At 40.0% G+C, this 25,816-nt stretch overlaps 6 protein-coding genes across 7 annotated transcripts in view; 4 read left to right on the forward strand and 2 right to left on the reverse strand.

Annotated features, from left to right (window-relative positions):
* The window catches only part of si:dkey-275b16.2 (peroxisomal N(1)-acetyl-spermine/spermidine oxidase), a 7,951-nt gene extending 840 nt beyond the window's left edge, over positions 1–7,111 (forward strand). The window contains exons 2-10 of the mRNA XM_034897969.1: positions 2,507–2,683; positions 3,083–3,213; positions 3,324–3,511; positions 4,871–5,052; positions 5,412–5,581; positions 6,037–6,122; positions 6,235–6,347; positions 6,501–6,655; positions 6,772–7,111. Of these exons, the coding sequence (XP_034753860.1) occupies positions 2,507–2,683; positions 3,083–3,213; positions 3,324–3,511; positions 4,871–5,052; positions 5,412–5,581; positions 6,037–6,122; positions 6,235–6,347; positions 6,501–6,655; positions 6,772–6,924 (1,355 nt within the window). The 3' untranslated portion in view covers positions 6,925–7,111. The remainder of the gene's footprint in view (positions 1–2,506; positions 2,684–3,082; positions 3,214–3,323; positions 3,512–4,870; positions 5,053–5,411; positions 5,582–6,036; positions 6,123–6,234; positions 6,348–6,500; positions 6,656–6,771) is intronic.
* Positions 7,112–8,235: 1,124 nt separating this feature from the next.
* Positions 8,236–11,362, forward strand: mtg1 (mitochondrial ribosome-associated GTPase 1). Its single transcript, XM_034898010.1, has 11 exons — positions 8,236–8,502; positions 8,635–8,699; positions 9,327–9,431; positions 9,524–9,610; positions 9,716–9,772; positions 10,085–10,175; positions 10,264–10,325; positions 10,405–10,501; positions 10,630–10,711; positions 10,801–10,913; positions 11,107–11,362. Exons 1-11 carry the CDS (start codon positions 8,400–8,402, stop codon positions 11,202–11,204), a joined length of 960 nt encoding a protein of 319 aa, XP_034753901.1. The 5' UTR covers positions 8,236–8,399; the 3' UTR covers positions 11,205–11,362.
* Positions 11,363–11,419: 57 nt separating this feature from the next.
* sprn (shadow of prion protein) lies at positions 11,420–14,137 on the reverse strand. The gene is made up of 2 exons (XM_034898034.1): positions 13,900–14,137; positions 11,420–13,181 (listed from the first exon to the last, which is right to left on the reverse strand). Exon 2 carries the CDS (start codon positions 13,179–13,181, stop codon positions 12,708–12,710), a length of 474 nt encoding a protein of 157 aa, XP_034753925.1. The 5' UTR covers positions 13,900–14,137; the 3' UTR covers positions 11,420–12,707.
* Positions 14,138–14,603: 466 nt separating this feature from the next.
* Positions 14,604–18,934, forward strand: echs1 (enoyl CoA hydratase, short chain, 1, mitochondrial). Its single transcript, XM_034898017.1, has 8 exons — positions 14,604–14,826; positions 16,099–16,296; positions 16,376–16,503; positions 17,106–17,205; positions 17,321–17,425; positions 18,083–18,202; positions 18,301–18,368; positions 18,483–18,934. Exons 1-8 carry the CDS (start codon positions 14,736–14,738, stop codon positions 18,546–18,548), a joined length of 876 nt encoding a protein of 291 aa, XP_034753908.1. The 5' UTR covers positions 14,604–14,735; the 3' UTR covers positions 18,549–18,934.
* A 2,811-nt stretch (positions 18,935–21,745) lies between these two features.
* On the forward strand, positions 21,746–23,676 carry fuom (fucose mutarotase). 2 transcript variants are annotated; one of them, XM_034898036.1, is made up of 7 exons: positions 21,746–21,763; positions 21,943–22,064; positions 22,304–22,372; positions 22,459–22,529; positions 22,670–22,768; positions 22,874–22,947; positions 23,295–23,676. In XM_034898036.1, exons 2-7 carry the CDS (start codon positions 21,980–21,982, stop codon positions 23,359–23,361), a joined length of 465 nt encoding a protein of 154 aa, XP_034753927.1. In that variant the 5' UTR covers positions 21,746–21,763; positions 21,943–21,979; the 3' UTR covers positions 23,362–23,676. The 2 variants fall into 2 exon arrangements, with proteins under 2 accessions (XP_034753927.1, XP_034753926.1); XM_034898035.1 differs by lacking the exon at positions 21,746–21,763 and having other exon boundaries at positions 21,801–22,064.
* Positions 23,677–23,762: 86 nt separating this feature from the next.
* Positions 23,763–25,028, reverse strand: si:ch211-217g15.3 (uncharacterized protein LOC368914 homolog). The gene is made up of 4 exons (XM_034898021.1): positions 24,939–25,028; positions 24,732–24,795; positions 24,547–24,584; positions 23,763–24,452 (listed from the first exon to the last, which is right to left on the reverse strand). The coding sequence occupies exons 1-4, from the start codon at positions 24,944–24,946 to the stop codon at positions 23,813–23,815; spliced, it is 750 nt and encodes a 249-aa protein (XP_034753912.1). The 5' UTR covers positions 24,947–25,028; the 3' UTR covers positions 23,763–23,812.
* Positions 25,029–25,816: the final 788 nt, after the last annotated feature.

Genomic DNA, 25,816 nt, shown 5'->3' on the forward strand with positions numbered 1-25,816 from the left:
ATATATATATATATATATATATATATATATATATATATATATATATATATATTAACAGTTTATGGGATTACCCTATTATCGTTAGGATTTAACCTTAACCTTTTTAACTATACACCTCCCATAAATCCTGCGAAATTGGGGCACAATAAAAGACAAAACACAGGTGTCCTAGTTAGAAGTCAGTTAGAAACTTTCCACTCGGTATTAAGTCAGTAAGGGAGCGGCCAAGTCCCATACTAACAAAGACACAAAAGATGCTGTGTAAACCTCTCATATTGTAAACATTGCTCAATAACAGATACCTCAAGTTAGTACTAGTGCAACGACATACATACTGTACACAAGCAATCTATCCAGAAAACATGTTTCTCACAAAAGAAAATAATGACATCATCTACAAGCTGTACATTTATTTCACGAACGAGTCGAGCTGGGGGATTAACAGGTCTACCTGCCCTAGTCCTGAGTGTGTAAACGACATGGTCCTGTGTGAATGCACCTGGCTGTGTTTCAGTTGCATGTTTGGGGAAGGGGACACAATGAACTCTTTCCGCTGAGGGCAGGAAGGGTCCGTCCTCGGACAGCAAACATTCCGTAGAGGGTTCAGGGGAAGGAGATTGCTCTGCATGTACTGATGAAGCAGGGATATGCAAGATCCCACATACAGCATATGGGACCACGTTCATGTCAGTCTCTGAGAGAGGGGCACTCACAGCTACAACAGGTGAGCAATCGGGCTGGCTGGCTGTAGCATCCTCATCATTAGCTTCATCCATTTGCAGCAACTTAAGTGTCCTTGTCTCACTGTCCAGTATGTCATCCGGAACCACAGGATCACTCTGTCCACTTCCATTAACTGATGAGCAGCCAGACTCCAAAATGTCGTGACCTCCTGCTGGGAGGAAACTCACCGGGAGTAGAAGGTTTCTGTGAATGGCTTTTTCTCTGGATGTTACTGGGTCAGTGATACAGTACACATTGATTCACAGACTTCACTACATAAACAGTGGATTCCCACTTGGCTGCAGTTTTCCTCTTCCCTCTCTCACCACGATTTGCGAGCAAAACTCTGTCACCAACAGCAAGCAGAGACCCTTTGCCTATCAAGCTTGCTCAGTCCGACGGGCAATTTGTGCAGCTTCAGACAGGTCACGTTTCAAGTGAGAGACAGACTCACGGTGGCCAACAACAGCACCGCTGGGGAGGGTTTGCTGAAACAAAACATTGACAGGCAGACGTGGAATTCTCCCAAACATGAGAAAGAGGGGCGCAAAACCTGTTGTCTCATGCTCAGTGCATTTGTAGCAGAACGTCAGCATCTGAAGCATTTGTGGCCACCTGGCTTTGGAGAGGGGAGGCAGGGCCCTTATAATGTTCCCTGGAGTCCTGTTGTATCGCTCGACAACTCCATTCCCCATAGGATGGCATGTGATTTCTGGACACCAGGCATCTCCAGGAGCTCTTTAATGAGTTGGCTCTCAAAATTGTCTCCTTGGTCAGAATAGATGAGTTTTGGAAAACCTTATATGCAAAAGAAGTCATTTGATAGACAACAGGTAACCTGCTTTGCTGACTGATTCTCACACGGGAATGCATGTGACAGCTAAGAAAAGTGATCCTTGACAACCAAAACATCCACACACTTCTTGTCTATCTGCTCAGCAGTCCAAAAGTCGATACACACAAGTTCCATTGGTTCAGAGGTGTAAATGCTTCTAAGAGGAGCACGGCCATTTGGCTCTGGGGTCGTTCCAACCAAACAGTGACTGCGGTTTCTCACACAATTGATTATGTCACTTTCCATTCCTATCCAAAAGAACCTCTGCCTGGCAAGAGAGAGTGTGCGAGCCTGTCCCTCAAGACCAGCAGAATTATGGATGCCGTGGAGGACCTGGGCCTTGAGGGAGTCTGGAACAACTAACTGGTGAATCACCATGTTCATTTGCCTTCTTTACCTTGTACAACATGCTATCTTTCATATAGACTTTGGGCCGGCACGTTCACTTCTATTGGGCCTCCTGTGACGCTGGATGTCAAACAGAACCCAGCTCAAGACGTCACCCTGCTCTTGGAGATTAACCAGTTCACTTCTTGGGTAGAATGTTGTAGTAATGTAGTGCTCACATATTCAGTCCAGTACAGTTTATATCGAGGTGCGACGTGGAAAGGCCAGTAAAATATGTAGCGAATCTGACGACGTGGGTAGCCGTTGAAAGGTTTACACGGCATCTGGACAGGCTCGGAAACCAGTAGGTGGAAAAACCAGAAGGCACATAAAACTGGCTCTGACTGCAGATATGCTATAAGCCTTTTGTCTTGCTTGCAACTCTTTTAATCTATGTTTCTGTGGAAAATTGATTTCCATGAACAAATCTTACAGATCCAAAGAGTTTCTCACCTAAGTTTTAAATATGTTGGTGATAATAATGTGACCGACTGATAAATAGCGTACAGAAAATGATTTTTTCTTCTCTGAAACCACACACTATTTTCCATCTGACTGCAGGTGATAACATTGTTGAGATAGGAGCAAACTGGATCCATGGACCGTCTGAGGAGAACCCGGTGTTTTGTCTTGCCCGTCAGTACAGGCTGCTGGATCCAGAGGCCCTCACCCCAGAGAACCAGGCCCTGGACATCGGAGGACACCCCCCCTGGGTTCCAAACGCTTTCAGCAGTTCAGGTCACCTTCATATTATTTTTAAATATCTGAGGGGTCGGTCTTGTAGACAGAGTTCTTGATTTCTGAATTGTGTGTTTACAGCAGTCACATATACAGTCATAGGTAAAGGTAGTTGAACATTGAGTGTCTTGTATGCTCAAGCCTGTTCTTAAGTGTGTGCTTAGTAGAAAAGTGCTTGTGCATATCCGTATTTAAACTAAAACTAGAATGAAAAGTAGTACCGTATCAAACCAGTATTTCAGCAGAATAGACCAAACTAAAATGAATTACAGCTGTGCTTACAAGTGCTTTTGCATGATTGTATTTTATGACGGACAGTGTCATTGATGCTGTAGAGTTTGATTGTAACCTGATGACATTTTACTAATTAGCATTCTGTATGTTGTGTTATGTGTTCAGGTCGGAAGCTGAAGGCTGAGGACATCTATCCTGCTCAGGAGATGTTTGCTGATCTGATGTATGCGAGTTCAGAATTTGAGAGTAAAGGAGGAGAACCCTGGGCTTGTGTGGGAGATTTCATACGGTCAGAGGTATGTTTCTCTCTGTGGCTATAATACTAATACTGGATGACTCCTAAATTAGCTAAAATATCTCAGATGTTCTTGATAATAAACTAAATCTTGCTTGTTGTTTATGGCAGGCTAAACGACGAGCAGCAGAGGAGTGGAAAGATATTGATGCAACCACCAGATCTCTGCGAATGTGTGTGATCAGTAACATGTTGAAGGTAGAGTGCTGTGTTAATGGCTCTCACAGCATGGATGAGGTGGGCCTGGGGGCATACGGCTTATACAAGACTTTACCTGGACTGGACTGTACATTCCCAGGGTTCGTATTCCAGCATTGCATACATACAATATTGTGCAACAACTAACAATTGTTTCTATAATCAATGTCATGAAGTCATTATTTCCTACATTTACATATTAATAACCTCACAATTAAAAGTGGTGTTTGGCAATTGCTTGTCTGACCAACCAAAGGAAGCCCCAATTATTTATTTTATAGAGACATAAAAGGAAATTCCGTCCAACCATCCATTTTCCTCTGCTTATCCAGGGCATGGTTGTGGTGGCAGCTGGTTAAGCAAGGTATTATTGACGTCCCTCTCCTTAGAAACGTTTTCCAGCTTCTCCTGGGGGATTCCCAGAAGTTTCCAGGCCAGATGAAATATATATTCCCAGCGTGTACCCTAGGGTCTCCTACCAGTTGGACGTGTTCTCAAAAATCTCCAAAAGGAGTTGCCCTAACGGCATCCTGATCATATGCCGTAATCACCTCAACACGCTTCTTTTGATGCAAAGGAAGGAAGTGGCTCTACTCTAAAATCCCTGCTTTGGATACCAAGCACACTTATGAATCACCCAAGGCTAGAACATTGTGTTTGTTATGGCCATGACTTGCGGAGAACTCAAATAACAAAATACCACTCATGTTTGGATCAGGCTGGCTATCACCACTGTCACCCTCGTCCAGGTTTCCCCATCAAGGACGCCACCCAGAGACTCCAAGAAGGTGGGATACACTGAGCTACTGTTGGATGCATAAATCTAACGGTGAGAGACTTCCTCTAACGAACACGCAGCCCCAAAGAGGTGCATGTCTTGTTACCCTAACAGAGTGGCGGTCAGCCGCGGGCTCGTGACGTAAGTATGCCCACACCTGCCCGGCGCCTCTCATCCTGGGCAACTCCATAAAAGAACAGGATCCTGCCTTCCCGGAGTTTGGTTCCAGACCCGGTGCAATGTCAAGAAGCAGTACCAACTATACTTGGTTCTCATACACCAGCTCCAGTTCCTTACCCACAAGAGAGATGAGGTTCCACATCCCGAGAACCAGTCTGCAATGTCCTAGGTTAGCACACCTAGGTCCTTGCCTTTGCCTTCCTCATGGCTTTAAAATACACCCAAACCCTGTGCCTGTCCCTGCCCGTAGTTCTTTCAGGCTGTGCCTGGACGAACCCTAAAACCAAGCTATTAGACACTCACCCGGTAGTTTTATCTAATGCGTACATTACCTTATTCAGCATATTAGCTGTACATCACATTACATCACAACATACACGAGTTGCCACAAAGCTAATTAAGATTATCAGCTCACTATCGCACTATAGCTTTAATTAACTGGTTGTTTCAGTACACATGTGAGTGTCTGTTTGAATTAAACAGCATTTTCTTTTTCTTTCAGTGGCTATGAAGGTCTAACCAAAAACTTGATGTCAGAGCTTCCCAGTGGTTTAGTGACCTACAATCAGGCTGTCCGCTGTGTCCACTGGAACAACACAGAGAAGAGAGAAAACCCTGTGACGATTGAGTGTGATGACGGGGAGAAGATTGCTTGTGATCATGTTATTGTCACAGTACCTCTAGGTAGAATCAGACACCTACATTCACAAACACAGTTAGCTATTTTCTATTTCAGTGCATGAAATGTTAAGGGTTGTGCTTCATCTCAGCTTTTAACAGGACCTTTTAATATTCTCAACCAGTTACTGTTGCCTAAGGCATTATCTAATTAACCATTACATTTTTCTACAAATATTTGTGTCTATGTAGAATTACTAAATCCTGTCACTAAGTACAATCTCAAGCATAACATCTCTACTATTCTGCAGATTACTCACAGTTAAATAATCAATATGAAATGTGAATTTATGGTGTAGTTTTAAACAGTTAGAGTTCAAGCTATTCAGTATTGACAAGTTGTTCTGTTTTTTTTGCTTCATCAGGATACCTAAAGAAGCACCATTTAGCACTGTTTCGTCCCCCTCTCCCTCTTCACAAGCTGCACTCAATCCAGCGACTAGGTTTTGGAACAAACAATAAAATATTTGTGGAGTTTGATTCACCGTGGTGGGATGCTGACTGTGAGATAATCCATCTTGTGTGGGAAGATGAGGTGAGACGTGTAGTCAATAAATAAAGGTTTATATTTACTCTAAAGTATGTGTATAGCCTACACACCAAACTCAGTTATACTTTATTTAAAACACTTTAATAAACCAAGATTTTGATGGAGATATAGACCATAAAGTCTCTGTCTGTGTTGGGAGAAACACCCATGCAGCGCTGAGTGCCCCGTAACGTCCACAAAATAGAAATTATTTTATCATCTTCATCTGCCACCAGCAATTCCTTGCCATCCTCCTCATCATTACCCAGAAAAAGGGGTTCTTTGACCAGTTTTTAACACGATCACTGGCTAAGGATTACGCTCCACAGAGCAGCCATTTTGTCTTATTCTCCATCCAAATATATCACAAAAACGTTTGATGTTTAGGCCACTAGTGAACAAAAAAATTGAACACATGCGAGCGTTTGAACTGTTTATTTCATCTCTTGTCATTATGTCAGGATGTCATGGTGGACCACGTGCCAGATGTACAGAGATCCTGGATAAAGAAGTTGTTTGGCTTCACTGTGCTGAAACCCACCAAAAGGTTAACAACCACAAATGCCAATGATTGCTTGCATTCTGTATGTTGTATTAAATGGAAAATAGCGGATACGTCATATAATTTAACACGGTCCTGTTTGTGGTTTAACTTTCAGGTATGGCCATGTTTTGTGTGGCTGGATTGCTGGGCATGAGTCAGAGTATATGGAGACACTGTCTGAACAAGAGGTCACACACACCATCACACAACTCATCCGCAGATTTACAGGTGAGTCTAAATAAATTAGGATAAGGCAACAATTCTCCATTTAGAGCGCACTACTTCCACAGCGGGAGCTTTACATTTTCTAAAAATGTTTCTTTCTAGTGTCATTTTAAAATGATCTCTGTCAGCACTCGCATACTAACTGTGTCTATTTAGGAAACCCTACCATCACCCCTACGAGAGTCTTGCGCTCCCAGTGGTGTCATGACCCCTGGACATGCGGATCATACAGTTACCCAGGAATAGGCTGTTCAGCACAGGACCTGGACAACATGATGGAGCCCATGCCTACGAAGGGATCACAGTCACAAGTACCTAAATGTTCATACTCTGAGTCTAACAAATATGTTTGCACTGAGCACAATCATCAACTCCTACATAGTAAACCAATGTGTAAGACTTTTTGTAAATAGTTGGTCTGTTTCAGCCCCTGCAGGTGTTGTTTGCTGGAGAAGCTACTCATCCCTGCTACTACTCCACCGTCCATGGTGCTGTTCTCACTGGGTGGAGAGAAGCTGACAGACTCATCTCTCACTACTCCTCCATCAGTCCGTCTGAGGCACCCAAGTCCAAGCTTTAAAAGAGCAACGGTGCTTTGACGGAGATTTATCATATGTCATATGCTTAAATCTGCAACTTTCTTCAAGCTTTGATCTCAGAGTTTATTTGGAGGATTATGTGGGAGCCTGCTTTTTTATTTAAATCAGTCACTTAAAGTGCTCATATTATGCTTTTTCCCTTTCCTTTCTTGTGTTCTATATCTTTTGTAATATATAAAGTGAAAAAGCCTGAAGTCCCCCATCTCCAACAGAAAACACGCGTCACAAAAGCGTGTCATGCCCTCATAAGCCGCAACTGCCTAGCTGCCTATGTGGCACTACATGTCCAGCAAATATGAAACAGAAATGTGATGCCTCACTCTGTAGCTAGAATAGAGTGCTCAACACACAGGGTGAAAAGAGGAGTTGCAGAAATGTGCAGTAACAAAAATGTAATGTTTTTTTTTATTATTATTATCAAACCACATACACCTATTCTGGTATAATCTCTAAATACATTTATTATGAATTAACAGCATTGCGGTTGTAAGAATTAGTGATTTTGAAACTTCACAGTCTGGTTTTAAGACGGTAATCTATGCAGTTTTCATCTTTTGGCTTTGCTAATGTATTGTTTATGCATTAACTGTAATTAATCTATTGATAAATTATACATTTTACAATAAATTATTTTAACTGGTCTTATGTTAATGACTAAATTTCATAAAGCATTTCATAAAGTTCAATTTCACTTATTAAAAATTCAAAATAATTTTTATTGTTTGTAACTGACAATTTTTGTTCTTTACCTTTTGCATCTGCATAATCCTGTTCTCACATTCTGATTCATTTTTAATATGGTGAAACACACTTGGCCATGGAAATTGTTTGGACAGGAGAACATTGAATCAACATATTATTCACATTACAGGCCAAAGCTACACAACCTTCAAACATATAATTTTATCTTAAAAATGTAATGCAAACACAAAATGCACCACATTGATGCTAGATCTTAAAATTGAAATCTATCATCAAAAACAACAATGTTGATGTGGGGACACACCAGACTGAATAACATTTGGATCATGTGATCATTGTTAAACAGAAAATCAGTAGGCAATGCCAAAAATATTCTGCAGGAAAGAGACACTAAGCAAAGTAGATACACTTTGTCGTTGGTAGGCATCTGGCATTAAATGGTGAAAGAAGACCAGCCAACTGATAACAAAGGTTATCGCACGATTCTGTGTTTTTCCTCCTGCGGAGAGCACTAACGCGCCCATTGGCGTATAAATTGCACAAAAAAATAAAGCATAGAAGAAGAAAATGCCCTTTACTGGAACAAACATTGGAACAAAGTTGTTTCGAGTCGGAATGTAAACAGTGAAGCACATCGACAACATGTCCAGGTCGGGTTCAGTACAGCAATATGCTTTGTAGCTAGCCGTCAAAATAAGCATTTTGTTAATTCAAACGAAATCCAGGCGTAGTCATATTTAGATGAACAGCCGCCATGAAACTGTACCACGTACTCCGTAATGTCGGCAAGTTCAGGACCGTGTTTGACTTCGGTGCACGGGAAGTGGCTCATTGGTTCCCCGGACACATGGCTAAAGGTAGCAGCTTTGCTTAAAAAGTAATGTCAATTACAACTGCTACATAAATGTGTAATGTGTGCAGTCTTGTGTGTAATATACGTTATTGGTCACATGATCGCTGTAATAGTAGTTTCACCTCACCGTTTGCAGGACTCAAGCAGATGAGAGCCAGCCTGAAGCGTGTGGACTGCGTCATAGAAATTCATGATGCCCGAATATCCTTTTTCTTTAATGCATTAACGTCTTAATAATAGCAACGCCGAGTGCCATCTTTTATTTTTTTAACAGATTTATATTAATACTGGTTATGTGATCGTATCATTGGTTATTTATCTGCAGGTAGTACCTGCTGTTGTAGCACTTTTAAACCAAGGCTACACTTGTTTGTTTTTGTTGTTGTTGTTTTTGTTTTACAAAACACAGCAATAAAACGTTCAGGTAGAATATCTAATCACAACTAATAGAATTGATAGAATTACATCAAAAATAATATTAAAAGCAGGATTACATCCAGTGTTGTACTTTGAACTAAGACTTTGAAATGGCAAAAGGACCACTATGTTTTAAACCACTTTTTAAGTTTTAAAAGATGTAATCCTAACAGAAGCCTCATAGAGGAAAGGAGCCCTTGCAGCAGAGAAACAGTCACATTTGTGATTTATTCCTGATCTCGGTACAACCTAAAGAAAAACACTTGTAGTTAAGAAGCCGGAGGAGGGACACAAGGATTGTTAGATTGTCTTTTTTTTTTTTTTTACTTCATTTAAAAAATGCTAACATTTAACCTCTTTTTACTGCAGAGGTAAAACGAGAACTGTTTGATTTTCTTTAACATTAAAAACATCCCCTTTTCTGGAAGAAACCCTGCGTTTCAGGACACTCTAGATGTTCGACCCCAGCTGCTAATTCTCAACAAGATGGACCTTTCTGATCTGTCCAACAAGCAGGTCAAAAGTCTTGCTGCTATTTTTTGCAGACTCATGTGATCAGCTGTTCAAAATCACTAACACAACTTGATGTCTTTACATTTGCCCTGCAGAGAATCCTGACGAAGCTCGAAAGAAACGGGGTAAGGAATGTTGTCTTCACAGACTGCTTAAAGCAGAGAGATGACAACATCAAAAAGGTAAAGGTCATCACTGGATACTAAACATTTGAAGTGTGTCCTCAGCTCATATTAAATAAAAAAGTAGGAGCATTAATGTGCAAATGATTCCGTTTTTTTCTGTAGTTAGTGCCACTGGTGGTGGAAATTATTGAGAGTCAACCACGCTTTAACAGAGAAGAGGTATGCTTACCTATTACCCAACATATACACCTATACAAACATATCTCCATTAAGCTACATGAGATATATCAGCAACATATTTTAAAAATACCACACAACTACAAAGATAACACTCACAGAGCTATTAATTAATGCTTACTAAAATCCTGTTTCATTGGGACTCTTAAGTATATTGATGCTTCAGTGGTGCTGAATCCACTTGGTCCCATTTATTTCCACTTTAGGTTCATCATATTTTTCTTACTATTCACATTTTAAGGTATGAGGCAAATATGTTGGCCACGCTCTAACCTTGTCATGTAAAATTTTCAGAATACTAATTATTGCCTGATGGTGATTGGAGTGCCTAATGTGGGGAAGTCATCTCTTATTAACTCATTGAGAAGAACAAACTTGAAAAAAGGTTTGTATAATAAAAGTATGATAGTTGTAGGACATGGATTCGGTATGATCAGCTTTCAGTAATAAATATTATGTACACAAATTTCCAGGTCGTGCATCACGAGTAGGTGGGGAACCAGGTATAACTAAAGCGGTCCTGACTAAAATTCAGGTGGGTGTTGTGCGTGTGCTTGCGTGGTTTCATTATGTGTGCCCATCTGCACAGTATTTGTAGCTGTCTTTGTCCTCAGGTGTGTGAGCGACCCATAATGCATCTGTTAGACACACCAGGAGTCTTGCCTCCTAAGATTGAGAGTGTTGAAACCGGGATGAAGCTGGCTTTATGCGGTGAGCCGATCCGAACAGGACTATCATTAGTTTTCCCCAACATAACAATGTACTGTATTCAGTGGAATTGCTGTCACATTTTTAAATGTGCTCAACAAATATTTTGATATTTTTCTCTCCTTCTCCAGGAACGATTCTGGACCATTTAGTGGGTGAAGACATTATAGCTGACTACTTACTCTATTCTTTGAACAGGCTTGGAAAGTTCAGGTATGATTGACTGAACTTTAAAATACGGTCAGTGTATTCCTTTCGGTTCACATTACTTAGGTTGTGTGTGTGCGTGTGTGTGTGTGCAGTTATGTGGAGAAATATGACCTCCAAGAGCCGAGCGACGACATCCAGCATGTCCTCAAACGCATTGCTGTAAAACTTGGAAAGACGCAACGGGTTAAAGCCATTACTGGAGTGGGTAAGAAAGCTCTAATTCTACAGACACTCCTGTTACAAACATTTTTCATGAGCTACTTCTTTAATTGAGTTCAAGGAATAGTACGACATTTGGAAATACACCTATTCTTGCCAAGAGTTTGACGGGGGATTGCTATCATATTAACGTCTAAAAGATTAGTCCTAAGAAAATGTTTGTTGCTCGTCTTCCTCAGGGAACATCACCATCACTGTCCCAAACTACACAGCAGCAGCTTACGATTTCATAAGAGCCTTCAGGAAAGGAGAGCTGGGACAAGTAATGCTGGACTGACCTGAGACGTTATAATGAGGACAACCAGAGACTGTTTTGGGGATTTACCAGTTTGCACTCAACCTGGATGACACTTTGGGGACATGATGCAGTCTGTTTTGTTAATGGATGATGTACTTAAGCACTGTATACTTTGCAAATAAAAGAATATAATTTGATGCAGGTACAGAATTTTCTCAGCTTTGCTTTTAGAATACACAAGGCAGATATCTGACATGGTGTAAACAGGATATTTATTAGCATAAAGACAGTGTTAACCTCTTCATTTATTATGTACATAAGTGTGGTATAATATCATAGTGCACTTATTCATATGGAACAGTCTGTTACTCCTGAGTGTCTACTGCAGGTAAAAAGCTTTTGTGGCATGATAGACAGAGACCAGAGATCAGAGACATAAATAACAGTGAGAGCAGCTTTTTGTTTTCTAGTGTCCTTTAAAGCTAGGATGTAGTTTGTACACAGGTCTGAGAAATTAAATTTCAGGCGTTATAAAAGGGGATCAATTGCACAGAAATTCAAGATGATTTTGGAAAATCAGTTTAGCTCTCCCAACGCACAATATTGTCATACGCCTTGATTTATTGTAGATAATCATCTTAATGGCCACACTAGTAACTGCTGTACAACTACGCTCAAAAAAGACAGAGGCTGTGATATGTCGTATGGATTGTAAAGCCCCCTGTGGCAAATTTGCAATGTGATATCGGGCTTTCTGATTCTGGTTCTGAAATTGAATTGACTTGACTAGCTCCAAAAATAGATCTTTGATTTCAGTCTTGAAATTAAATTTTGCAGAAAAAAAAAAAGCATGTTGGTTGAGGTTAAAAAGTCAAATTTAAGAATATTGAAAAATTACACATGGCAGTTTAATTTCAGGGACAGTCTAATACTGGTGGCAACTTAATGTTTTGTCTCTAGAAACATTATGGAATGAATTCACTGTTATATTTAAACTCCTGCAGGTTCAGGCTTTATATTTAGACCCAAGTCTGCTAACAAATGGTTTGCCTCAGTTGTACAGAGCATTGCTGCTGGTCATTCACTTTGCACTCTTTGTGCAGTTTAGATTGTCGAGATACAGTATTATTAAAATTGGCAGTCTGCAATTTGACAATTTATGAAGGTTATTGATTTTTGTGATTTAAAAAAAAATCACAGATCTAGGAAAAAAGCTTTAGGAAAGGACGTTTATTATTATTTTTGTGTTCTGCCTCAGTTTCTGTCACACGCACTGACAGATTGAAAGGTGAGGTGAAATATCACATTGAATACTGTGTTAATAATGTGTATTTATCCGTTGGTATATATGATTATATGTAGAAAAACATACAGTACAGTGATGTTTTTTTGTCATTTCTGTGTCCTTCCACCACTGTGCTGTACCTCTAACTTGTCTTCCCACTGCAGGTCCCAGCCAGTCCAGCACATTATATTCAGATCCAGGGCAGAAGCTCAGTCTTAAACTGAATCAGGAACTTAGCTTAAAAAGATAAGCTGTATCTACAGTAAACTGTCCAGTAAAAGTCCATATTTAGGGGAAAGTGTTGCAATAATGATAGAAACCAGTTGGGAGAGAGATGATCCATTTTGAGTTGAGCCTGACATCTGTGCATCAAAGTAATTGGTTCTGTTGTAGAAATCCAGCTCTTCTTCTGAGTTGTCAGTTTTGCTGCTGCGGTAGGCAGAGGCGTACCATTTATCCGCTGATAATGCCACTGCTACTGCTGCCCCTGCTGCTGCTGCACTGGCCACCCTCACTGCAGACGACCGGCCTGCCACCCTGACGCGAGAACGTGTCCCACCATAGGCGCCTCCTCCCCGGTAACTCCCTGCCGTGGAGCTGCGGGAGTGGGAGCCTCGAGAGGAGCCCCGGGACCCTCCACGACCGCCCTTGGACAGCACCGGCTCACACAGGAAAGCAGATAGCAGGAGGCAGGTCCAGCATGTTGCTACTACCTGGTTCATTCCTGACATCTGTGGAGGTACAAAACATAATGGAGCAAAGAAGCACATTTACGCTTCACCAAGTGTGAAACTGAGAAATGACCCATATATCTTGAGTATGTATAGCTGTAAAACAAATAATTCTCTTTTGATTATGGTTGGAAGAATATTTTATCAAAAAGCTGCAGCCAATGCTCACTAATCAATTCTGTATCAAATGCATTACCCTAATGTGGTGTGACATAATACATAACAGCATGGAAAAACTCAGATTACACAACTGATCAACAAATGTAAGATCCTTGCAGTGTTCAGTGTTGTCTTCCTAAAGACATTTCTGTGCAGACTGCCCCTCTTCATAGTAGGTCAGTTTAAAAATAAAGATGCTCACTAGAGAACATTGCTGTTCATATACATGAAATAACATTCTGTCTATTGACGGTTATAAAAGAATACAAAAGATGGTATTTTTTAGTAATAGGCCATCAGTTAAAAAGCATTATTGAGCTCTAGCAGGTAACTGTGCCATTAACAAGAAATGTACAACATGTTTTCAATAATATTTCGTAAGATACGTACGATGATATCAATTAGACGTTTTACAAATGCATGCATGCATGATGTTCATCTCTGTGTTCTCATAAATTAGCCTGCACGCTACTGAGCCTGAAGGAATCACCATTCAAACAGAAATGCATCGTATGGATATACATCCACGTCCCAGTATATCCTAATCATTGATGCCTACCTTATTTCCGTGTTTTTTTTATCCTTCCTTATGTTTTGAAAATCGAGGAAAGATGAAAAGGGTTGTCACGGACGATGCAGGCTTTGTCATGCAGATGACTGCGAGAACGCGCGGCGCGGTCACGCAGTCAAATCTGAAATCTAGGTAAAACAACCTTCTTATTAGGAATCTTATTTTGGAATTAGCTTTAGTTTTTTAACATTTTCTGACTGATTATTTCTCCATCTGCTTTATGTATACGAAAATCGGGTTAATTTAATGATTATTGATAAGGGGGTTATGTTTGGTTTCTCTCGAAGATTGAAAAGGGACGAGCTGTTGCTGAACATTATAAATAACGTATAGTATTATTACACGGAGCCCTATGATTTCTTCATATAACATTTTTGCATTTCGCATTCAAATGTGTGTATTCTATCCTTTTTAAAATGTTTTAATTTTTCCTTGTAAAAGAAAAACTGAAAATCGTGATATAAATAATTTTCTTTCAACACACGCGATATTAACACAGCCCTAACATTGAGATATTTTGTCAATTTTACCAGGATGTACAGTATATGTTAGACAAATATACATATCAAGTCATGCGAAATGTCATAGTACCTGAGTATGATAATAAAGGTGATGCTTCTATATGAATAAAGCACATTTGACGAAATTACAAATAGGAGAATTGAACAATAAGCTTAACACTCTGCTTTGCACACCGCAGACGAAAGGTGGCGGTAGCTCGAGTTTGTTTACTTCGTGAAAAACACCAACAAAGAAGAAGACGCGAGCGGAAGTAGCTGCCAGCGACATTGACAACAACAGTTGCTGTCGTCGTAGCTGTCATCATGGCTTTCCTCTGCCGAAGTGCTGCGTCGCTCCTGAAGTCCCCCAGAGCAGCTCCAGCTGTTCTGTCCGCGTGCCGCCTCTACAGCTCAGGTGTGTGTGTTTTAAAACATGTTCTGTTCATTTGAAATATAAAATATGAAAAAGTGGCCCTGGACTGCCTATGTGCTCTGCGGCTGCCACAATGTCAAGAAACCAAGAAGGCTTGCGCGACGTGTGCAGCAGTCTGCTAGCTTGGTCTTTAGTTCATCTGTTTCTGTCATTTGTACCGCAAACGTTTGACTGACTTTAAATGAAGATCAGCATTCCTAACATGTTATTGACCTGAGGAGTCTTAACGTGTAAAGGGTAAAATGGAATTTAGGTGTTATAGTTCCACAACTTCCCAGATTAAGTTGTGGGTCCATGTATCATTGAATGTAATGATAATAAAAACAAAAACAAATCATGGAGCTGCTCCACGGATGTGATAACAATCAGGGTGATTTTGCAGAGATGTGAAGTGATTTACAGCTTCTAAAGATAAGGGAGACTTTATTGTCATCCGTCTGTCCAGTGCTGTACAGTACATGAGGAAAAAAAGTAGTAGCCGTTTGTGGATGTTATGAATGGAGGGGATGATGATCCAGTGATAGACTCACCCCCCTCTGCAGGACTGCTGGATGTGCCCCTTGGTTGCCTGAACAATAGGCAGTAATGTTAGTTATAAAATGTAGGTGGCACTTTCACTATTGCTGGCTACAGTAGCTAAGTCAGCTTATCGTCTGTAAAAATAACGTTTTTATTACATTAAACTTTTTAATTGCCATGTGTTGCATTACTGTTATGTACGGTTGGGAGTGCTGGTGAAAAGTGATAAGCAGGGCTGCTCGATTATGGAAATAAATCATAATCACGATTAATTTGGTCAATATTGAAATCCTGATTATTTAACAAGATCAAGCCTACTCATTGACTTTTGGAACGATGTTGCAATTATTGAACTTAAAAAATTTAACAAATCAACAGGGAAAACACCTAGAACTGTGGAATTTCCCTAAGTTTATTCAGAACACAAGACAACAAGCATTGTATGTGCAAAACGTAATGTGCAAAAGCTTTTGTGCTTGATTAATTGGTTTTTGTGATCATTAGGAGCTGAAATCTTAATCAAGATTTGAAACTTTGATTAATTGCACAGCCCTAATAATAAGTCATTTTAGGCCGTGTCGTCCCCGCTGGTTTTCCATTTATTCATACTTTGGCCAGCATTAACAGTGAAACGGGTTTTAGTTTAACATCTAACGTTGGGAACTCTGCAGAAACCCTTGATACTGAATGCACAAATCTTATCTGACCATCAGTGTTGGTTTTCTCTTCATGCAGGTGGTCAGTATGAGTATATATTGGTGGAAAAGCGAGGTGAGAAGAGTGATGTTGGTTTCATCCAGCTGAACCGGCCCAAAGCTCTCAACGCTTTGTGTGAAGGGCTGATGAAGGAGTTGAAGCAAGCCCTGGATGTCTTTGAAGCCGACGGCGAAGTCGGAGCTATTGTAATCACCGGCAGCGACAGAGCCTTTGCTGGTGAGGGAACTGAGTGTGTCTTTTTTGGGTTTGTTTAGAGTGATGTCTCAGTAGTGAGCTCAACGTTTGTGTTTTTCAGCGGGAGCCGACATTAAAGAGATGCAGAATAAGACTTTCCAGGATTGTTACAGGGCAGACTTCCTGGCTCACTGGAACAGAGTGTCCCAATCAAAAAAGCCTGTAATTGCAGCTGTCAATGGATTTGCTGTGAGTGTCAACGTTTAACTTTATTTATTTATTTGAGGAGAGGTGGTGGGATTTCCAACAAATAAAATAAAACAATATACAAACATTACATTTAAATGACAATTAAAAACTTTCGAAGCAAGAAACCAAATATGGAAAGGAGTAAGAAGAAGAAAAAAACCACCCACCAGATGTTCCAGAAACAAATCAAAACTAAAATAAAACTGAATTCGGTGTCAAATTGAGAGTAATTCAGCAAATTAGTAGGTGCACAAATGTATAATACGATAATAAATGAACTTTTCCACTGTGTACTATTTCTGCTCAAAGGTCACCGGCCGAGTTGTTTTCCCCTTATTGACTCTTCACATGGCTTATCATGTGTTATATTGTATTTTTGGCCACATTGGTACACCCTGACTGAACCACAAAAACAGCTCTAGACCAAAAAGACAGGGGTGTCCACACACCTGTGACCTTATAGTGTAGCTTTCAACACTGTTTATCCAGTATTTGTCAGTTCAAGGTGCACAAAATATAAATGGGATATGAAAAAACGAAAGGTGAGACTTATCGCTGTACAATGGTTTCTGTATTTCCTACTGTACGTTCTGCTGTTTCAGCTGGGTGGAGGCTGTGAGCTGGCGATGATGTGTGACATAATCTACGCTGGAGAGAAGGCGCAGTTCGGCCAACCAGAGATCCTGTTGGGGACCATTCCTGGTAAAGACTCGTTAGTATTTACTTTCCTTCCTGTTCTGACTTGACTTCCTTATACAAAGATTACCAGGTTACCAGATTCTTGCTTTCGGAGTTCATGACATGTGTCTACCTGCAGGGTCGGGGGGCACCCAGCGACTGACCCGTGCGGTGGGCAAATCCCTGGCTATGGAGATGGTACTTACAGGAGACAGAATCAATGCGCAAGACGCCAAGCAATCAGGTAACAGCAGTGTTGGAACACACATTTACTGAAGTGCTGCAAATAAGTTAGCACTTTTTACTCCACTGCATTTATTTGACTGGTGTAATTACAATTGACTATGCAGATTACTACTCTACATGAAACATATATGATAATCTTAGAAAATATGCATTATTGAAGATGATAGCCGTGTGACCTCTTGTGTCTACTCGCGGCCACATTTCAGATGTCGGAGTTGTTAGCAGTTCCACCAAAAAGACATTTCTACTGTGAACTTCTCAGATGGCTTCATTTAAATAAGTGATTGTAGGTCCAAAGGGGTATAATGATCCAAACTAAGATGAGAGAAAAAGGCAAAATATTAATACAGAATTTGTGAAGTAGAACTTTGTTGTTTCTCTTTTCCTCTTACATGAATCATTGCATGACCCCTTAGATTTCTCTTGATAAGACTACCATACTTTAAGGATTTTGTGTGAAGGACTTTTACTAGTAACGGAGTATTTACTCAAGTGACTGGGTAACAGAGATGCTAAACCTTTTACAGCTCAGACATGCACTTGACTTAAGATGGGATATTTGCTTTTTACATTAGATTATACCAGTGCATCTAATTAATTGATAACTCTTTATGTTTTTGTTATACTTGATTCAATGGCATTTCTTTTTTCCCAGGTTTGGTGAGTAAAGTTTATCCCGTGGACCAGTTGGTGTCTGAAGCTGTTAAATGTGGCGAGAAAATTGCTGCCAACTCCAAACTGGTCTCTGCTATGGCTAAAGAGGCTGTTAATGCAGGTAGATAAAGTTGTTTCCTACTAATTTTGGATATCGTTAAACCTACTAAACTGAATAAATTTAAAATGTGTCTGATTTGTTTCTTCTTCTGATTGCAGCTTTTGAAATGACTTTGGCTGAGGGCAATCATTTTGAGAAGCGCTTATTCCACTCTACCTTTGCTACAGTGAGTAGAAGAGCCCATCGGAGAGCATGTAAGGGGGGTTGGCTCTAATTTTGACAGTCCAGTCATTATGTGTCTGTTTGTGTGTGTGTGTGTGTGTGTGTTTGTTTCCTGCAGGGTGATCAGAAAGAAGGCATGACAGCTTTTGTGGAGAAGAGGAAGGCCAGTTTCCAGGACAGTTAAAAAAAAAAAAAAAAAAAAAAAAAGATGAAGAGCTCAGCCAGGAGGTTCCTGATATCAGCGAGTAATTTCCTCATCTGAAATAAGTTGAATGATGCAAAAATCCTGATGATAGTGAAACATTGAAGATGTTTAAAGGATTTGGCACTTGAATGATTGCACAAGAGTGTCTTATCACAGCAAAGCTCTACCTGCTGAGGTTTGGAGTGCAGTGGGGTTCATACTATGATTACTGTCAATGTGTCATAGAAGGGAATCCGTCTCGATGACTTGTACTGACTTTTCGTTTTCATTTTCACTATCACATTTGTCTGCGTTTTGTAGTAAACTTATTTCTATGTACATTTTACAAATAAATATCTAGAGTGCTTTTCAGTACGGAGACATGACTAGAAATGGGAAGATGCATCTGCTGTATTTATTAACACTTTTTCTTACCACACCTTACTTATTTTAGATAATACAGAAGGATTGCATATACTTAGCCTTGAAAATCTGAAATATCCTATACAATTTGGTAGATAAGGTCAGTTACAAATCTGAAACTCACATCTCTGGATTCAGTTCACTCAGCGTCCAGGCAGTGTGTCCTTTACGGCGCTAGATGGCGCTCTTTTGCTCTTTTACACAAAGGCACAGAAACTGGACCGTGTATAAATTCAGTGGGACTGCACCGGGTTTTATGCAGATGAGTGCTTCATTTAGTGCCAATGCCACCGAGTGTAATTGACACGAAAGGTCAAGTTATTAAAATAATGTGAAAAGAAACCCGGGACCGGCTGTACAGAAACACATGCTTACTTGTCATCCAGCACAATATTTGTAATACAAATGTATAAGCCTACAATTTGAACATCTTTTTATTAGGAATGAAGGAAAATGAAATGATGATTTCTTAACTTAAAATAATAAAAGGCACAGTGCAGGTTTGTACAGCAACAAATAACCAATGGGCTCAATTATAAGAGCTTAGCCCTATGACACAAACACCAGTGACGATGATTATCCCTGTAAGATTTACCTCGATTTAGAGGAAGTTATGTCATCCTCTCAGCATAGCAAAAAAGACAGAAAAATGTAGGCTACTCCTGTTTTATTGTTGATAGGCCTATAAAATAGCCTTGATAGGATATATATGCCTAGCCTTTCAGATCTGTATGTTTGTCTCGCACATAACCTTTTGGCTGAAAATATTCTGGAACACATAAAACGATCATTTTGACTTCAAAGAAAACAGCAGAACAAATTTGATTAGTGTGCGCTTTCTTATGCCCCTCCAATCATAGCAAGGCACCTTTTTTTTCCCCCGAACTTCACACGGCGGCGCCCCGTATCTCCACAAGGCCATGGCCTAATTGATTTTAATTTTCATTCAATATTCCCCTGGAGCTTGCTTTCTTGTCAGCCCCTGGAACAAAACTTTAAAAAGGAGGCGAAAAAAACTTGTCTCCTCACTCCGCGGGGAAGCACAAAAGTCTGCAGAAAGGGCCCGAAAAGAAGCTCCTCTTTGAGGCTACCGAAAGGTCAAAATAATAAATGTAGACTCAATTGAGGCTCTCCACACAGACAAAGGGGGCAAAACGTTACATTTTGGCAGCGCAGGCCCTCATAGCGTGATAAACTCATTTAAAGAAGCCAACATAAAGAGAGAGCAGCATGGGACCAGAGAGTGAGAAAGGGGCTTTCAGTCCAGCAGACAGGCCTGGCTCCTGCAAGGGCTTTTCTCAGTAGCCTCCCATCACTCTCCAAAGACCACTCTCATATTCCTAAACTACACTGCCTCTGTGCATGCCAGTCAGTCCTGCAGGTGACTTTATCAAAGTGTTTGCTTCCTATTAATTTTCTCACTGATCTATGCATAGGCTACTCTTAAAATCATTCTATCATAATGCATAACTCAAAGCAAAGGGGTCAAAAACCTATTTACAGAAAAATGAAGCATCTACAAATTTGTTTCATTTAAAGGGAACTATGTGGACCTAGATTCCGGTTAATAATAAACGTAAAGTTCCCTAGCAAAGGGTTTGTGTAATGTGATTTCTTCCTACACAATTAGCACCAAACTAACACACAGTGTTCTAGAGTTCAGAATAAGGCACACATCTCATATCCTATAGTGAAAAAAAGCAGAATGCATTGTGGTTCTGGAATGCTGATATATAATGAGCATATACACATTTGCAGATTTAAAAACATGCAATAAAGTACAGACATGGTCCTCCTGTTCAATATTAACAGCAGCTGTAGCCTTAAATGATTGTAAATTCACTAAGTAAGCCCAAACCTGCCATGCTGCTGGGACTTAACTTTTATGAAGGTTTTTTATATGCAGATCTGTAGCTTTTTTTCTTGCTGTGTCACAGAACCATGTGCGGTCATAGAACGGATTCCTCAGCATTCTTTTTGCCATCCTGCTGAGAGGTTCTCTGGCTCAGATATAACAGGTTGGGTGGAGTTTTCATCCGACAAATATTTTCATTATCTCACATTCTTGGCACTAGAGACCGTGTCGAAGTAACACATTCCCCGGTGTCTGCTTTGAATTATGACCACCCAAGGGTGTCAGAGACCACATAGACCAAAGTTTAACTGACTGCAGTTTTGTCAGACTAATGACACATATAGCTAACCTTTTTTATAGCTTCATGTATCCTAGATAGGCTATAGGCCATGGCTTCCACAATGTCATTAGATAACTTTTACAGTTGCAAAAGGGACTGCACATTTTTGGAAAAGATTTAACACATGACGTAGGGGTATATTTTTGCCACATTTCATATAAATGAAGTCATGTAACACTTACACTATTTGTGTAGCATATGTGCACCTGCCTTAGTTAATAGCCAAATCCTACAATGCTCCTACATGTTATGAAGAAAACTGAAATAATAACTCCTAAAAACTAGGATTACAAACATAGGCCTACTAATGATTGTGTTTGAGCGATGATATGAGCATATACTATTTACAATCTCAAATTTGTAAAAGCAACTCGACGCGGTCGCGCCTCTAACTAACCTGATCACATGAGGCCTGTCCTTGCATCTGCAGAGTTACACATCAAGTATCCACACCAGCTACACTCCTGTTCAGAAGGTGGCGGTAATGCACACCAAAAAAATGCCATAAAACGTCAAAAGAAGAAGAAGTTCCCGTCCGGCAGACCGGAACGTTGGCTTCGTGACCAGCATGAGTTACCACAGTAACGCACCATGAATGTATTAAGAGAACTAAACACACATGTGAGAATAGCAACTTTCTAAACGTCTTTTGTTGCTTGTTAATATGTTTTTTGGTCTGCCAACATCATGGCAAGGATGCCTAGACGACTTTAACGAAACCGGAAGTAAACTGGAGTGGTCACTCCAGCACTGTCACTTTGCTTTTATCTTCTCAGTTGCTGCCATTGCAAGGAAAGAGTTTGGAGTGCTAGTATGGTCGTACTGAAAGGAATCCCTTCTGTTTTATCACCTGAAATGCTGTATGCTCTCGCTAAAATGGGCCACGGTGATGAACTGGGTATGATATTAAACACGGTCACACAGGAATTGCCTTTCTCGTAGGCTGTCCTTGCGCTGATAGCCCATAACGTGTATGTACTTAGGGCAGTAGGCTGAGTTCAAGTTGAAAACAGTGTAAAGAGTAACAGAGCAAGACTCACAGGACCATTGCCGTGTAGACTGGCAAAAGCCACAACTGGAACATGTTGAAGTCCATTAAGTCATTCTCAGACTCAGTGTTTTTCTTTCTATTTTCAGTTCTTGCGGATGTAAACTTTCCAGCATCTTCCATTTGTGCCAATGGTCCAAAAGAAATCAGAGCTGATGGTATGTACATACATCTGTCTCTAAATAAAAATATTGAGTTACTGTGTATAGTGGGCTATTGATAACAGTAACTGATCTTTATGTAGGTTTAGGAATCCCACAGCTTTTGGAGGCCATTTTGAAGCTGTTGCCCCTGGATACCTATGTCCCCTCTCCGGTACAGAACCCATAAATCTAAAGTTTAAAAAATTCTGAGTGATGTCTTAATGGCAATAACGAGTACCTTTCCTTTTGCTGTAGGCTACTTTTATCTTTTTGAATTTCATTAGGTGAATATGTGCTACTATGTTTCCACAGGCTGCAGTCATGGATCTGGTAGACAGTGACAAACAGAGAGGTCTAGATGTCCCTGTGTGGGGCACCTACACACGCCTCCTGGGTCAGGTTGGGTCTCAGGTAAAACAGACTGTCCACCTAATGATTAATGCCTTCAATCAGTGAGACGCAAAATGTTGTGTTCATTTGATTTCTGACTGTGTGGTGCTTTCTGTGTACATATAGTCTCCTCTTGAGAAGGTGGAAAGGTTTGCTTTCTATGAACGAGCCAAGAAAGCCTACGCTGTTGTGGCAACGGGGTGCGTATTCTTTCTGACTTCATTTGAATATCGTAGCTGAATGTTTTATCCTGTGTCTGTAAAATAGGTACAAAAGCATGCATCATTTTGTAGAAGTAAAAAAAAAAAAGACATATTTGAGATTTAAGTTGTTTAAGTTTTTCAGAAAACTTGAGATGTAGGAGGTTATTCAGAGGTCTGGAACAAGGTTATTTGTTTTCGACAAATAACTTTTTAATAATTGGAGATTATGGTTTACACAGCAGAATGCTTTGAAATCTCCACAAATTTCTTATTTTTTCAAACATGTCTGTAAAAATAAACCTAAAATAAATAAATAAAAATGTTCCTCTGCTTTGGCTTCACAGGGAAACATCTCTGTATGGGAACCTGATACTGAAGAAGGGGGTCATTCCTGCTGAGCTGCTGCAGTGATACACACACACACACATATTGTAAAGTAATGATGATCCAATGATTTCAGTTACAACTGTAATTTTTTCTCATGAACATCAGGAGAAGGTGAATATTTTTGCATAAAACACATGTTCCATTTTGTGTAGTTTTGACCACATGGTGTGAGTTGAAAACATAATTTGTTCCTGGTTATGTGTAATTACTACTGTAAATATTATCTAATAAATCTCCGGTTTACATGGAGCAGAAATGATTTTGTATTTTTGTAACTACCATTATGCATATATTTCAATAAATAAAACACATTAAGTCTTTGATATGTATGTTAAAGCATATTTATTGTCAGATTGAGATGTGTTTATTATTAAGGACAGTATTAACGTAGTCAAATTACACTTCTAATATATTCAGCTTTGTCAGTGTCTGATCTGAAATGATTCGGATCTACACAGGTTGATTTGTTGAAGGATCAGCGGTGGTAGAGGTCGTCCAGATCCTCCTCTGGTTCGCTGTGCTTTCTCTGAGACGGTAAATACACAGGAGCGGCAGCTTTAGTATCATCTTGGTAAGGGATGAGCTTCAGAGGATCTTTGTGGTACAGGTCGTCCATGTCCTCCTCTGGTTGAAGGTGAACTCTGACCTCACTTTCACCCATGACCTCACGGCTCAGCAACTCCATCTGCACAGGTGGACCCTGGTTGTCATGGTGATACAGCTCATCCTCATCCTTTTCTAGTTCAGACTGTGCAACGCGGACCTCTTCTCCAGCTTTGTATTTAGCCACCTTGAAATCAGGGTGGTCGATGGCATCTTTATCCTCCTCTGGTTCCTGATTGTACTTTATGTTGGCATCTTCCCGCCAGGGCTCTGCCTGGAAGTCGGCAGCAGGGAAGGCATCCCGATTTGGGATTTGAACTTTGAGGAGATCGACCATTGAAGGATGGTACAACTCATCCAAGTCTTCTTCGGCTTTCAGGGGCTGTTTGCCCTGTCCTGTCATACTCTTCCAAATCATCATGCTAGGGTCGATGTCATAGTCTGTCTGATCCATGTCCTCTGGAGGCTCCACTTCCACTCCCCAGGGCATCTTTCCTTTGTCATCTATGGACCTGAGATAAAAAATCATGCAATCTCAGTCTGCATTTCCTTAGTCCAAGAGACAGTTAGTCACTTTAGGTTTAGTTTAAGGAAATTAAAACTTACATAACTGTATCCTGGAATGCTTCATCTGTGAGTTTGTTCTGAGAAAAGAGCAGAAATATTATACGACTGTCCAAAAACGAACACGTTTGTCATTTTAACTATATCAGGAATAATTTATCATATGACTCAAAGCTGTACAGTCTACAGTGTAATGTTCTGGACAGCCAGGAGCAATATATACATACCCAGGGTTTATATGGCTTTGCTGTGATGCCAAATATCAGAGAAAAACAGACTATTTGAGAAAACCTACAAGTAAAGACACTCTGGATTAAAGTGTGTGACAGACATTACACAACAGATCCTTATCCGGTCAAAGAAACAAACCATTAACCATTAATATCACCAGATTAACAACGATCAGAGTCAGAAACTCTTTGAAGAAATCTTACCTGAACATGTTTGCTTTCAGCTCAACGTTTTGGATCTGAACGAGAAATTTTCACTTCACATTCTGTGAAAACGAAGGGCCAAAGTTCCACCAATAAACCAGTTATATATTTTTTGACCTTTGCATCCTCTGAATACAGTAGTGTCAGCTGTAAGTAATTTACTGCTTTGAGCAATACGTTGTCCACATTTTAGTTCCTCTGCGCCAATGATTAATTTACAACTAAATTCCTCATTCTATCATTAAGTCTAATAAGTGTGAATGCACTGTATAGATCTGTTCTTAAATCTGTCCTGAAAAAGATTAATTTCACTCTTGGTTTACTTCATCTTTGTTATTTTACTCTGTTCTGATCAAAGTGAACTTGTTTATGATTTCTTGCACGCAGATGCAGTTGAATTCTATGCTGATCTAATACACTCATTCAGTCTGATAACTAGGCTACATTAATCTTCCTTGTCAGCAATCAGTCAGTGATTGCAATGTTATTACACCCTATGGCTTTAAAGCTGAGGTTTTATCATGAGACAATTTTTATCTTGCAGTAATAGCTTCTCCAATCCTCTTCAGAGGGTTGTCCCTTAACCGGGGCTCAATGTAACTACAGCGTAAAAGAAAGTCCGTCTTTGTTTCAGATCATGTAGAATTCAGAATGCAGCAGTTTGCCTTGGGCCCTCTATTTAATATTTATAAGCAGTACATAAATATTCAATTAATAGTTAATAACCCACTAAAAGGTAGTAGTGTGCAGCAGTAGGTTTTATTAATATACAGTTTTTGCCCTCAATAACGTCTCCTGACATATTTATACTTTAATACTTTGCTTATAACTGCATTAAAGTGTGTTATAAACCATATATTAAATGTATATATACTGCT

Source organism: Etheostoma cragini, chromosome 17 (genome assembly GCF_013103735.1).
Source record: "Etheostoma cragini isolate CJK2018 chromosome 17, CSU_Ecrag_1.0, whole genome shotgun sequence".
Taxonomy (NCBI): Eukaryota; Metazoa; Chordata; class Actinopteri; order Perciformes; family Percidae; genus Etheostoma; species Etheostoma cragini.

Excerpts from the sequence above, each read along its gene's own strand:
- sprn (XM_034898034.1), bottom strand. The coding sequence starts at position 13,181 with ATGTCAGGAATGAACCAGGTAGTAGCAACATGCTGGACCTGCCTCCTG.
- mtg1 (XM_034898010.1), top strand. The coding sequence starts at position 8,400 with ATGAAACTGTACCACGTACTCCGTAATGTCGGCAAGTTCAGGACCGTG. Across the intron at positions 9,432-9,523 it reads CTGATCTGTCCAACAAGCAG|AGAATCCTGACGAAGCTCGA; the intron begins GTCAAAAGTCTT and ends TTTGCCCTGCAG. Across the intron at positions 10,914-11,106 it reads TAAAGCCATTACTGGAGTGG|GGAACATCACCATCACTGTC; the intron begins GTAAGAAAGCTC and ends CGTCTTCCTCAG.
- si:ch211-217g15.3 (XM_034898021.1), bottom strand. Across the intron at positions 24,585-24,731 it reads CAAAGCCATATAAACCCTGG|AACAAACTCACAGATGAAGC; the intron begins GTATGTATATAT and ends CTCTTTTCTCAG. Across the intron at positions 24,453-24,546 it reads GCATTCCAGGATACAGTTAT|GTCCATAGATGACAAAGGAA; the intron begins GTAAGTTTTAAT and ends TTTTTATCTCAG.
- echs1 (XM_034898017.1), top strand. The coding sequence starts at position 14,736 with ATGGCTTTCCTCTGCCGAAGTGCTGCGTCGCTCCTGAAGTCCCCCAGA. Across the intron at positions 14,827-16,098 it reads GTGCCGCCTCTACAGCTCAG|GTGGTCAGTATGAGTATATA; the intron begins GTGTGTGTGTTT and ends CTCTTCATGCAG. Across the intron at positions 16,297-16,375 it reads CAGCGACAGAGCCTTTGCTG|CGGGAGCCGACATTAAAGAG; the intron begins GTGAGGGAACTG and ends TGTGTTTTTCAG.
- fuom (XM_034898036.1), top strand. The coding sequence starts at position 21,980 with ATGGTCGTACTGAAAGGAATCCCTTCTGTTTTATCACCTGAAATGCTG. Across the intron at positions 22,373-22,458 it reads AAAAGAAATCAGAGCTGATG|GTTTAGGAATCCCACAGCTT; the intron begins GTATGTACATAC and ends ATCTTTATGTAG. Across the intron at positions 22,948-23,294 it reads TACGCTGTTGTGGCAACGGG|GGAAACATCTCTGTATGGGA; the intron begins GTGCGTATTCTT and ends TTGGCTTCACAG.